This window comes from Rhamphochromis longiceps, linkage group LG15 (genome assembly GCF_057381845.1).
Source record: "Rhamphochromis longiceps isolate RC_006_pf linkage group LG15, R_longiceps_female_GT1.1, whole genome shotgun sequence".
NCBI lineage: Eukaryota > Metazoa > Chordata > Actinopteri > Cichliformes > Cichlidae > Rhamphochromis > Rhamphochromis longiceps.
In genome coordinates, this window is record NC_140571.1 from 34,133,677 (window position 1) to 34,147,164 (window position 13,488).

The following is a 13,488-nucleotide window of genomic DNA, read 5'->3' on the forward strand; positions in this document are numbered from 1 at the left end:
CAAAAAAATCATATGTTAGATATTACTGGCTACAGCTGCTGCATACCACTCTTACTCTTGCACACTAAATTGGTGTGACACAAGCTACAACATCAACAACAAATGATACTGAGTCATTGATAAAAGTATTTGACGCACTTAAATTATAAATGGCTGCTTTTAAAGTTGCTGGTTTTATTAGTATGTGGCTCATGTCATTTCCAAGGATGATTTACTGCAATTGCCTCAGGACCCCAGAACTCCTAGAGACCCCCCATAAATCTCCGCTCTCAGTGTCTTGGATGTCAAACAATGAATAGCAAATTTGTTTTTGAGTACACACATCCAAATCCAACGACAGGGGTGGTGGGAACACGAGGTTAATAAGAGCCACAAGCAAATTTTTCCCTTATTCCCGTGTAAAAATGGGAATTGTCATTTCCTATTTGTTCAAAAAGGGAAATAACAATCACAGCTTGATTCTCAAAAAGAATTGGATACAAGAGGCTAACTGCTACAGAATATGAGGCAAAATGCACCTAAAATCTGCTGCTGACCTACCTACCTGCTGTCAAGTAAAATGTAAGGTTAAGACTGCACAATATTAACCTAATAATGGCCAAATCTGAAGTATGGTGTTGGTGGAGCTTGAGAACTAAACTAAACTAGGCATGTCACTGTAAATGCACTGTAAAGACAAGGACTTAACTCCAGACCACAAACCACCAATCTTTCCATGTAGCACGGAGGCAACCATATAGATCTTGTTCTAAAAGACAGGTCCATTACTCTATTCTCCAACCATCCTAATCGGACGTTAATGTTTCACTCTAACATCCCCGACTGAACCGATCGAGAGCAGGACACACAGAACAGGGGAAAGTTCCTACTTTTTTTGAGTGTCCTCTGGCTGTTCCCATTTGGGCAATCACCTTGGCCAAGTACCGAAGTAATTACTGAAGTTGCCTATTGCACACTTTCCATTATTCATTTTCATTAACTTTGGGTCTACACTTAGTGACCCCATACCATTATATGTAAATATGTATTTTTGACTTCCTCCTCCTCATTTACGCAGCACAATTTTTTTACAGCTTTGTACGTGCATTTCCTCATTCATTGTTGGATTAAGTCACTGTGACCAATAGTCACTATGATTTTCTTTTTTTAAGCCTTATCCAGACCACGAGTGAATAGTAATTGAAAATGAATTTGCACTGCCTGAATAAATAGCTTGATTGACAGATTTTTTTTTTTTTTATAATAAGAGTTTGCTTATAATAAGCTATCGTATTGTAGGCCTTGGTAAAACAGTGAGATGGATCTCTGGCACACAGAGATTAAGGATGTGTCTATGAGGATTTGAGAGGAAATGAGATAAAGATGTAATATGGGGACATGAAAAGCCAAATCCATGTTGAATAAAGATGAGGGAACAAGTTCCAAAAACACAGCCTCAAAAACACTGTTTCCCATGTGGTATTTGCTAAGAGGGGGGTGGTATAAAGACATGCTTTTGTTTGTTGAATATTTGTCCACGCTATTCATATGCAAATATACATATACGTGTGTGTATATATATATATACATTATATATATATATACATACATATATGTGTGTGTGTATACATTATATATATATATATATACATACATACATACATATGTGTGTGTGTGTGTGTGTGTGTGTGTGTGTGTGTGTGTGTGTGTGCGTGTGTGGAAGACCATCAGGAGCCTTTTTCTCCAGAGGCATAGCACACAGTGGAGTTGTTGACAGGTCAGAGTACTGGGCATCAATCATGCAACAGCTGTGAGCGGTGCTGGTGCAAGCAGGGACTGAAAGGAGCATTTGTGACTCGTTTCCTTCTCCCACCCTTACCCCCCACCCACTCCTCTTAAATGTGACACCTCAACAAGTTGATTCCATCTGAGGATCCATTCTAAATAGAGTTGCTAGGGGACAGAGAAAGAGCTGTTACCTGATATAAACCTGGCATAAAGGCATTTAGTGGCATGGGGCTTTGGTAAAATGCCCTTCATTGTCATGTGTGCAATTTTGTCATTACTCAAAGAACAAAAGGTGAGAGATAATGAACTACACTTTTCATTTAATGCCGTTAGAACAGAGAGGATGATTTAAAAAAAAATGTGTAGGATTGGAGTTGGATCTACTTCACTGAACCGATAACTCGGACCGAGACGCACGTCTAAATTCCGTGCCATTATTCACTTTTCTCATCCTGGCCCTGCACATGTAAATTCAATGTAAATCTCTGTATGTGTTTGGGTCCATGCTGTAATTAGAGGAGGCTATGTAAATACAGCCTGTTTCCATAAAATAATATTCTCAAACGCTACCACGTGTAAGGACATCTAAGAGAAAGGTTTGTCACCATTGTAGTCTCACAAAATGTTCAAGCTTTTTAGCAACTGAACAGTGAAATCCACGAGCCCTGCATTTGTACATCTGAGACACACCAAAACATAAATTGTTATAACGTAGACTTAGTCATTTGTCATTCATGTTGACATGCCATCATACACTCCAGATACTTGAGCCAAAAAGGAGCAAATCCAATATTGAAATCTTGGCAGTGGAAGTCGGAGGCCCCAAAAAACCCTCTTCTCTTTTCCTCTTGCTACATGCTAGTCTTCCCTCAAACAGGTTCTACTGCAGCCGCATCATTAGATGGAAGGTCAGAAGGTCATAGCGCACATTTGTAGAGTGACGAATACCTCATGGGTGATTTGAATACCACTCACCCCTGCCGTTCCTCTCTCCTCAGCTCCCCAATTAGAGCACAGCCAGGTAATAGGCTGTGCTATTAGCTGTTGAGGGTTAAGTTAGCCCAGAGCACCTCTCAAGGCTGATAAGCGGAAGATTCTTCTCTCCTAAGCCCAGATTTACTTGGGTCTTACAACTCTCTCCGAGTGGAGATGAAACATGACCTAAATTCATCTAATACTATCCTGTGCTTTCTATATGGTAGTTTAATAGCTGTTGTAGACGCATTTGCACAACCGAAGCCTTTTTCCTCTTACAGCTTTTTAGAGTGAGCGGCTTTTGTTTATCCTATAAAATGTCAACTTCTGCTTTAAAATCTGTGCCATGTTGACATGCAAATGTTGTAGGAGGAAATTTAAAGTGTGCTTGTACATATTTATGTAGAACCCCCCTCCCCACCCTCCCAAAACAGAAAAAAAACCCAGCAACAGAACAAGACACATGCACGCACTTACACAAACACTCTCACCGCTGCTTGGTCAGAGTTGGAGGGCAGCTAGCAAGTGATTGAGACATTTCAGGCTGTGGGGGCTGTGGCAGGCTAATCCGTGAAATGAAACTTGACTGGGAGGAGGGGTGAGAGGAGAGAACATGAAAAGATAAGACAGAGTGGGGGAGTGAGAGACAGAAAAAAAGAGTAAAAAGAAGAGGGAGAGTGACAAACCCATGAGCTGTAAGGATGAGCAGACAGGCTGACAGTGGTGGGCTCTGTGCTGCAGGTGAAGCTGAGGCCAGAAGAGTTTGGTATTTCTGAGTGCAGACAGAGTACACTCAGAGAAACAAAGAGACGGCAGGGCAGATGAAGTAGAGCTGTTTCCAGGCCAGCCAAAGGAAGTTATCACTGGGTCTCCCCATAGAAGGCATGCTTGGTTCCGTAGCTCCGCACAGGCTGGCTGTTACAAAAGATTTACAGAATGTAGCCATTGAAAGGACAGTTTTAGTCACTGCTACTCGATTTGAAATATAGCAAGGTGTTTATAAGGGAAAGACAAAGCTCTTAGTGTAGTGTGCATCTGAACAAGACGACAAAACAGAAAGGTCACACACATCCAGGGCGAGTCTGATCTAATTTCCTTTTGCTTGTTGTTGCTGAAAAAATCATCACTTTCACCTGAGACCTGAAAGAGAGTGGCACGAGCAAAATGAGATGTTATCATGGTAGAATAAAAGATCCCTGAGGACTGGTCTGGAGGAAGGTTGGGGAAGTGTGTTTGCATGCACATGTGAGGGGGTGTGCGTGCGTGAGTCACACCCCCTCCTTTTGTGCACAAGGAAGATTGAGAGTGTGGGTCGAGTGTCAGCGCCAAGGCTGAAGTCGAGTGGCACTATTGGCAGTCACTCCTCTCCACTTCACCTGCCACAGGTGGCTCTTTCATCTTCCCAGCCCATAGCCTGGTTCTTATCTCGCCTGGTAATCATGAATATAGACGTCTCAGTCGAGCTGTTGATTCTAATGGGTAGAAAAAAGAAAAACAACCCAGTGCCGATTTAATAAGCTTGAATCTTGTGATGGTCCATAGGTTTTGCACTGAACGTATCCATTTTGTTAGGTAATGTCACAAATTGAATGAATCGAAGCGTCACCTAAGAAAACAGCACAGAATGAAGATGTTCACTAAAACATTCATAAACAAAGAATACAAGTTATATCATCTTTACTATGTCAGGGGGGATTTATTTATGTCAGCACCTGGGCCATAAAACCCAATAGTCTGGAATGTGAGAGGATGAAAGCAGCCGTTTGTTATTCATTGTTTTACAAGATGAGCTAATCTTTTCGCTTGTTATGTTAATATTTATGGGGAAATGGTCTGTGAGTGCTGCAGAGGTAGTCGTTATTCTAGTATATCAATTTGATTGGTATGCGACAGTTACAGGGTGGTAATAATCCAGGTTTAAATCTCGTTAATAAACGTTGTGGGTGAGTCAGGCTTCTTGAAAGCCACTACGTTTTATTGTGCTGCTGTCTATGTGATATAGTTTTTCAAAGGAAACCCTGGAAAGCCACTGTCTGCGGCTGGGATATTGGCTCCACGGCTTCTGATTTGCTGCTGAGTCTGAGGAGTAAACCATGCATCAATCATCAATCATGTCAGCAGCAGGTTTATGCTGTCACCAACAATCATTGTGTAATCAAAGCATTAACAGGGACAAATCACCAGCTATGAATGTGTGTTTTACAGCTAATACAGCTAATGCAGCCATACGACTTTAGGTTGATTCAAATTTAAAATAGGACAATTTGTTCATTGTGAACACATTGGCAACTTCAGAATGTTTGTAGCTTTTAACAATGGAAAGTGGTGAATACCTTGATTAATTATAATCAGATTTGCTAGCAGTTATTTAAACAGAACTGGTTAAAGCGCAGTCACAAAATCGTTGGCACTTAAAATGCATATTCTCCTGAATATTCTGAGATAAAACACTGATAGTTTGAACTTCTGATATTGCCATTTTTATTTGATTGCTGGAGAACACAAAAGGAAGAGGAGACTTGAAACCCCCTCACAATCCCACAAAATAAACAACAAGCAAACAAACCCAAGAAAAACCCAGTGCTGTACTATATCCTGATCTATTTGGATTGATCAGGATTGGACTTGCCACTTCACAGAGTCAACAATGCTAATGAAATAATGAAATAAAAGTGAAGTAGGTGTGCGCTGCTGCCGGTGTAGTAAGGAAAAAAGGAAGACATAGAAATCTGTCAAATGATCGTCTGCTGCTTGGATTCTCACTGACCTGACCTTCACTTCCTTTCATTATACCTGAATGACTTTTTCTAGATCTGAGTCTTATTATAATTGAGTGTCAGTGTTTGGATCTGGGGCTGGAGCTGGCCGTCCTCTATTAGCTATTTTTTCAGAGAACAATTAAAGTACATATCCAGCGAGTACAAATGCTTGACTGTCACTTTCCTTGGCACTCACTTGCTTTCTTGGCGTCCACCTCTGACAGGACCTCCCTCTGCACCACAGAACCTGGTCTACAACATCAACCAGACCACAGTTAGCCTGGAGTGGAGCCCACCGGCTGACACCGGCGGTCGCAACGACGTCACCTACAGGGTTATATGTCGCCGCTGCAGCTGGGAACCCGAGGAGTGTGTTCCGTGTGGGCTAAATGTGGGATACTCTCCCGCGCAGTCAGGATTAGTGGACACTTACGTGACCGCTGTGGATCTGCTCGCTCACGCCAACTACACTTTTGAGGTGGAGGCTGTCAACGGGGTGTCTGACCTCAGCCGCACGCAGAGGCTGTTTGCTGCAGTTAGCATTGCTACTGGCCAAGCAGGTAAAGAATTTTATTATTTATTTTTAATAATGCTGTCTTGCATTTAAACAACTTTGAACTGTGAGTTTTAATTGGTTAAAATTTTATGGAAATGCTGTGGAAAAAAATTTGTAGTGTTTCCTTTATTTAAAGATACACTCATCAAGCACCTAACGCTTAAATATTGTATCCTGTTTGTTTATAGTCTGTTGACACACACAATAACAAGTAGAAACTCTGAAAAATCTTTGTTTTACAAATGGTCTGATTATTTTCCCAAAATGTGGAAACAATTTCTTTTAAACTCAAGTTAAAAGTGTTTGTCTTCCACTAGCACGGAGCTCAGCCTTTGCTCCTACTAAGAGTGCATTTGACATTAGCACCGTGACGATTGACAGTATTAATTCTGAAAACCTCTCAAATGCTAACTACGTTAATGATTCCCCATTAACATTAATGGTCCCAGTCTGATATAATCCATAATATTTTTCAGTATGCATATTACCAAGATTAATTTAATGTGTATATCAGCACTACAGTGGCAAACGCTATTAGCTTAGCAAGGATGCTGTCTCCCAGCGGTACCTAAAGAGCTAGTCGTGTCTTTGCAGCTCATTCTCAAGGGAATCAGCCGTAATTAAAATGCTGTGTTTTGTAGTGACAAACTCTTAAGCCTTTTTTATTCATTATTTTTATGGATCCACTCAACAAGATTCCTCTTTCATGCTCGAGCATCCGTGAAACACAGTTGGCCCAAAAGACTGTAGTAATAAAAAAATAAGACTGCAAAGACAGTGTTGATGCTTTAGCTGCCAATATAACGTCTTTCTCTGGATAACTACACCTGCTGCTTTTAAATCACCATCATTTTAGTCGTTAGGAATGCTGCATATTTATCACTTCTCTCTTTGTAAATGCCTGCCTGCTGTTGTCTGCTATCAAAAGCAGAATCTTTTCTCGTATACAAGCTCTAGTGACAGAGGTGATCAGCTGAATGCATGTGCCCAGGTTTGTCAAAGAGACCTAAGCTAGAATGTGCCAGGGTGTTGAATGGCCAAGGACACAAGGACACCAGGAGGAGGATAATCACATGCTCCTTTGGACTTGCCCGTAATTATACGTGGCATGTTGACAACACACAATTACTCAGTTAACCTGGTGGAATATTAGGCCATTAGCTATTGTGAAAAAGAGCAGTGTTCTTTGCCAAGATGTTGTCATGTTCATAATTTTGAGTAAGTAGCAGCATTTAACATGCCTTAACTCTATAAACACAGCATTTGGGCTATATGAATCGACTTTTGTTGGTTAATTCCTTGATGTTTCAATATTAAATGCTTTTTTTGCCTTTGTTTTATGGCTTGGGTTTGGAAAAGTCTCTGAAATTTTATTTCAGCCATGACGCAATACTAAAAGTCTTCTTTGAAACCCAGACTAATCAAATTCATTCAGGGTTAGCAGTTCTTCATGGCAAGACGACCCTCTCCATCTGTTCAATGGTAGGACAGCAGGACAGAATAATACCTTTAATATGAAGGCTGGAATTACAGAAGACTGCACTGAAAAGAATAAATTAAGTGTGCAGAGGAAAAATCAGCACTGGTTTAATATGTTTTTTTTTTTCATTCACAGCATAACTGAGTGATATATTTAATAAGAAGTCAGTATTTGTCCAACATTTATCTAACCCCAGATGACTTTTTTTTCAACAAGTGTGCCAGAGTGATAGAATGACTGAGACTGAAGTTTGTTTGTGTCACGTGACTTCATTTTACCATTGAAACCCAACTATTTAACTCTTGTCTGGCCATTTTGTGAAGATTGGGGTAAGAAAATAGTATTTATTCTCTTAATCAGTATTAATTAAGGACATGAGTAAAGTTCATGTAGAAATTAGATCCTCTATGAGATTTATTGTCTCTGGGATGTTTAATGGAAGCTCTATTTTTGCTTGGTTTAATAGAAAGAGGGTCAAAACTTGCATTAGTTTAAGCCCATCCTGTCAGCACTTGCTTTAACTGGGAGGCCTTATATAGATGTGAACGTTCTCATTTACACTCTTCAGCAGATGTTAGCTCCTTTTTGCCAGACTCGCAGTTCCACTGCTCTCTGGACTATTGGGAAATGCTTAAGATTTCAGAACTTCTTAAAATAACTGGCAAGCAGACATGGCCACTTATTAGAGAATCACTGCGATATTAGAGTCATTAGAGTCTGAATCATCATTCAGAGTCGACTAAACTTTAGAGAAGGACCATATCAGTGAAAGAACCTTGAAAAGGAAACGGCCCTCTCTCCATCCCTCCCATTGCCTTCTGCTAAATGATAATCAGCAAGCACATAGACTCGTAGCTAGGGACTGGGGAAATGAACGAGTCTGTGAATACAGATGGTGATCCATCTGATGAGGAATTCACACCTCCCGTAATTATACCAAAGGAAGTGTCTGGAGCAAGGCTGGAGCTACATAAGATTCTGACTGCTTATTGTTCCCAGAAACCTAATTGCCTCTCAGATTTGTCTTAAATGAGTTTAAGTAGAGGCTGTAAGTTAGTAAGCTTGATTTCTTCAGCTCCGTCTTTGTAGTTTCAATAGAAATTCTTCAAGTTGAGGATTTTTGCTATCGTTGCTGCCTGCTTTATGCTGAAAGTTAAGAGTGTGATTCAATCAGCACTCCATTGTGAGCTGACTGTGCTGCACAGCCAACCTCAGAGGCCCGCAGAGGTCCTTCGTGCCTTAGCTTTCCTCGAGCACACTTATAAACAAGGCCTTTTGTTCTACCAGCCACTTGTAAGTTGGCCCTGTTCATAGAATTACCATTAATATTTATTCAAGCGAGGTGTTCGCATGTCTGAGCTAGAAAAATCCACAGTAGAGAGGGGCACAGAAATAGGATCGAAAATTGGTTATGGGAACGGCTGCAGGACCTGCGTTTGTGTGTACATGATGTGTACACCTGTTCAGCACAAGACCAGTGTAATGGGGTTTAGGTGCAATCAGTTACTTGTATAAACACTATGGAGTGGAAGGAAGAGCCCGTGGAAATTGATTTTAATGTCGAATGCTTGCCAGCAGCACAAAGCCTGTTACCCTCCTACAGAAGCTGTTACAATAGTGCTCTAAACTATTCACAGGTTTATTCATAGCAGGGAACAGGGAATGCTACTTAATGCTGTAATCTTGACTGCCATGAGTTTACCTAGAAATCCTTTAATGCCATCTAATAAGAGACATTTCAAATATCTGGTGCAGATACAGACAAACATAATGATTAAGACATGTTATTTTGATGCTTGATAACATTTTATTTAGACATAAGTATTTGGTATTAATGCAGATTTAGAAGGGTTTTGTTTTTAGCATACCTCCTTAACAACAGAATCTTTACTTTGAAGTAAACTGCACAGAAAGCAAAGTAACAGTTTACCTTTTCTATATACGGGGCCCAATGCTTACAGAAACCAGGTCCCAGCAGTATTAATGCATTAGTTTAAATGAATCAACACCTTCAAGTCATTCTGTCAAAATCCCTGAATCACAGGTTGAGGATGAGGAGTGGCTGCAATCTTTTACTCTAGCTTATCAGTCAGCCAAAGACCTGGACAGTTTTTAAAGCCTGACTGTTAAGGCCTTTACAGAAAATTGAAAATATTTTTTTCGGACTCCCCTGCTCTTAATGCAGCCATTTACACCAACTTCGTAATTTTACTGGACAGTAGAATTAACAGATATAACCAATCAGATTACTGCATTTGGCAACAAGTGTGCTTGTAATTCAAAAAATGTGCGCCAGTATTGTATACAGAATGAGATGGAAGTAGTAAGATAATCCTATTTTACTTCAGACACAGCTATATGCTGCTCCAGGTCAGTCAGCTCGGATGCAGTCCCTTCAAGGTAAACCGCTAAAGTTGAATCACATCATTATACAGCAGTGTTTTGTTCTACAGCTCAGTACAAAGGTCAGCTTATTAGGGGGGCTAATAATATTTTCTTTCGGAAAAAAATTCTGCTATTGTGTGTATGCCTTCTGAAAAATGTGTGTTTCAAAAAGCTATGTTAAAAAAAAAACACTTAATATTTCATATGGGGATTCATAATTTTGTCCTTATCTTTAGATGGGAAAAGCAAGCACAGGCTTGTAAATAATAGCACTTAATTTTTATTAGGGTTAACTTTAACTTTGTATTTACCTGAATAAACCAAAGTCCTGCTTTGTAGTACACACCTCTGGAAGCAACTGCTAAGAATTAGCATTTTATAAAAGATATTAAAATTCAGTTTAAATCAAATTGAACTGGATGCTTGAAATCTTATGTTGCATACAACTTTAACTGAAAGAGTTCAACAAAACGAGGCATCCCTTGGGGTCCCGATTACTCTTTCTGCCAACTGTCCAGATAAAGATAAAAGAAGACCACTCAGAATGTTTCACATTGATTATCAGACTTTATGTTTTCTCAATGAATAAAAACCGATACTTACGAATTGGTGTACTAAGCAATGCTACTAATTCCATGTCAAAAATGGCCTGTAATGAGGTGCAGGTGATGGGATTTCTGCTCTGTGCTCTAGTGACTGTAGTTCTGGCAGCATTGGGACGAAGCATGAAAACATCTGGGTGTTTTCTACATTACGAACTAAATACAAACTAAATGTGAATTCTAGTGACTGTGCAGTGCACAATTTGCACTGTTATAGCTTTGCAGCTGGGCACAATGCATGGGATTTGCTCCAGTAAGTGGAAGAATTGATGGGTGGATGACACTTTTTGGGGCTGTGGCTCGGAGCCTGGCCTGGTTCGGCTGTGCATTAAGCATGGGTTGCCACAGTGATATAGCAGGGTGAAGGGACTGAAGGCTTTGTGACACTGAGGATTTTGACTTTCCGCTCGCCATGCTTGACTCATTGTTTTTAATTTGTTTTAACTGTGCTTATTTTTCTGTTTTGTAATCAATAATAATAATAATAATAATAATTATTATTATTATTATTATTGCTGTTGTTGTTGCTTGAATGCCTTAAAGGAACTTTGAGATTGACTTTAAATCCCTAGAATATTATGATCATCATTGCAAGACATCGGATGAGACTGACTCTTAACTTTTACAACAATCACACTTTTCTCATTACACGAGAAGCTGGGTTATCTTCTGTTTATTTTTAGCCATTCTTCAGTTCATTTGTTGTGCAACACTGTGTGAATGTAGGATGATGTTATAGTCCCCCTCATGTACAAACCTACTTAAACATTCAGAGAGAACAACAGGCTATTCCCTTTAGTACAGTCTCTCAGCACAGAAGGAAAAAGAAGAAGAATTGCAAAGAGGCACATAAGAATGTAAGCAGAGCATTTTACTTTGATCTGAAAAGGCTTTGTGCCTTTGCACTGCGTGAGAAGCAAATATTCCCATTTAGTTTGGCCGTTTTCTGATTCACTGTCCTCCAGCAGTTTAGAAAGGACGATAGCGTTGTTTTATACATGGTTTGATAATTGTTTACAGCTACGAGGGATGCTTCGTGTGCAAGGAATCGATACTCAATGGTAACCTATATGTCCATTTTATATGCATTCAATCATCACTAAAAGGATATTGTTCAGCGCATTTGAGAAAGTAACACTTGGGGAACAATAAGAGCATTGATTTATCCCTTTCTGTGTTCTAATCTGCCGTGGTGGCCTTAAACAGAAGGATTGATTGATTCTGAGGAGTCCCCACTGACCAGTGCCAGCCAGTGTAATTTTCTAGTTAAGCGGATCCCCCTTTGTAGCATTTGTCCCCGGTTTTACGTTACCTGGGAACCCATTCTTTTTAAACACGGCCCCTGCCCCCGCCCCCCAGCATCCAACATGCTTGCAGTAATTTGATGAGAGCCAGGCAAAGCACTAAGATTCAACAGCTGCAATAAAACTGCGGTGGTCTCAATGCAGCAGCTCAGAGCACTTAACCTGTAGCTTTTCTGTAAATGCCTCCTGATTTGTCTGTCACCCAATCCGTCAGCAATGAATAATTTTCATGGAAGGTGCACTTTAATTACTTTCCCATTTTAAATGGCATTATCGTGGCCTATCTACGTAATTAATCTCACCGAGTATCCTGTTTCAGCCTTTTATTGCTGGCAGACGAGCTCCCTAAATCCCCCCCGAATCTGCTGTGCTTGAATGAGCCCTCCCTCACAGAAGCTGGCGTCGCCTCTTTCCCCTTCACTTGGTCCCTATCGGAAGCATTGGACAGTTCTTTCTTTCGGTGCAGGCGGCCTGTCAGAGCAACTGGCTGTTTCGCCACCTTGGAAAGGACACAAACAGACACATCCATGCAGGGCTGCAGGAAAGAACTGGCCACAGTCACAACGGATTTAGTGAGCCGATTCAATTTTATGTTGGTATTCAGGATCCGTCAACAAATTGCGTGAAAACTCCCAACAATGAATATACCCTTTTAACAAGTCTCCTAAATCTTCCTTCTGTGTGTGACAGAATTTCACTTTTGTCTAAAACGAATAAAACCAAATCATGGCAGCATCTTTCTACATTACCTCGAATGCACAAATTGCACTCGATATGGACTATGTCTCACACAGCTTTAAGTATCCACTTAATCACCAAATATAGATTCTTGTGCAGCCAAAAGTAGTTCCTGCAATGTTTTTCTTCTATTGGTGGTACCCAGGCATTTAAAGCAATGGTGGACTCAGGAAATGTAATGCATTGAGAGCAAGGCTAAAACAAGGAATCAGCTGAATATATAGAAATCTCTCTATAAAAGCTGGCTCATGGGTCTCAGATTATTGGAGGTGAGGCCTGGCATGCAGTGGTTGTCTTTTAATGCTTTTTTCTCAAAACTTTACCCCGAGTTAGAAAAAGTCTTCCCAGTTAAAGTGGATGTTTTGGTTTGACAGCATCATTAGAGGAAAGGTCACAGAGAGTCTGAAATAGAGAGGCTTTATTCCTTGGGGAACATTAGTGAATTTTAGAGAAACGCTGAATTTTGGGGAGTGACTAGAACTTAAATATAAGTTCTAGGTGTCCGCTTCTATTCCTGGCTAATGTCCTATCATTTTCTACATTCTCTGTTATAATAACATTTCAAAGAAAAACATACTGAAATTTCCTTTCTATACAGAAAGGAAATTTCAGTATGTTTTTCTTTGAAATGTTATTACTTTCTATCGATTTTGTTTCCATACATGCTCTGTCTGCTTTTCTGTCTACTTTTGAATGCAGCATTATTAATTTGGTACATTTGCAGGGAGAGCAATGACTTCATCCTGAAAATTCTGATGTTTTAGGTTTAGCTGGAGTGCTGATTCACATTCATTTTCATCCTATAGGGTCCTTTCCCCTGGAGCAGACACAGAAACACCTTAAATTATTCAGGGCTATGCAAGGCACCAGAAAGAGATTGAGGCAATGTTTTTGTGTTTATTTTTTGGCAGTCTATCTGCGT

The 13,488-nt window shown here is 40.2% G+C and overlaps 1 protein-coding gene across 4 annotated transcripts in view; it reads left to right on the forward strand.

Annotated features, from left to right (window-relative positions):
• Positions 1–13,488, forward strand: part of epha7 (eph receptor A7) — an 86,499-nt gene that overhangs the window by 23,026 nt on the left and 49,985 nt on the right. For all 4 annotated transcript variants that reach the window (XM_085382420.1, XM_085382419.1, XM_085382422.1 and 1 more), the window contains exon 5: positions 5,726–6,061. In XM_085382420.1, coding sequence (XP_085238546.1) covers positions 5,726–6,061 — 336 coding nt within the window. The remainder of the gene's footprint in view (positions 1–5,725; positions 6,062–13,488) is intronic.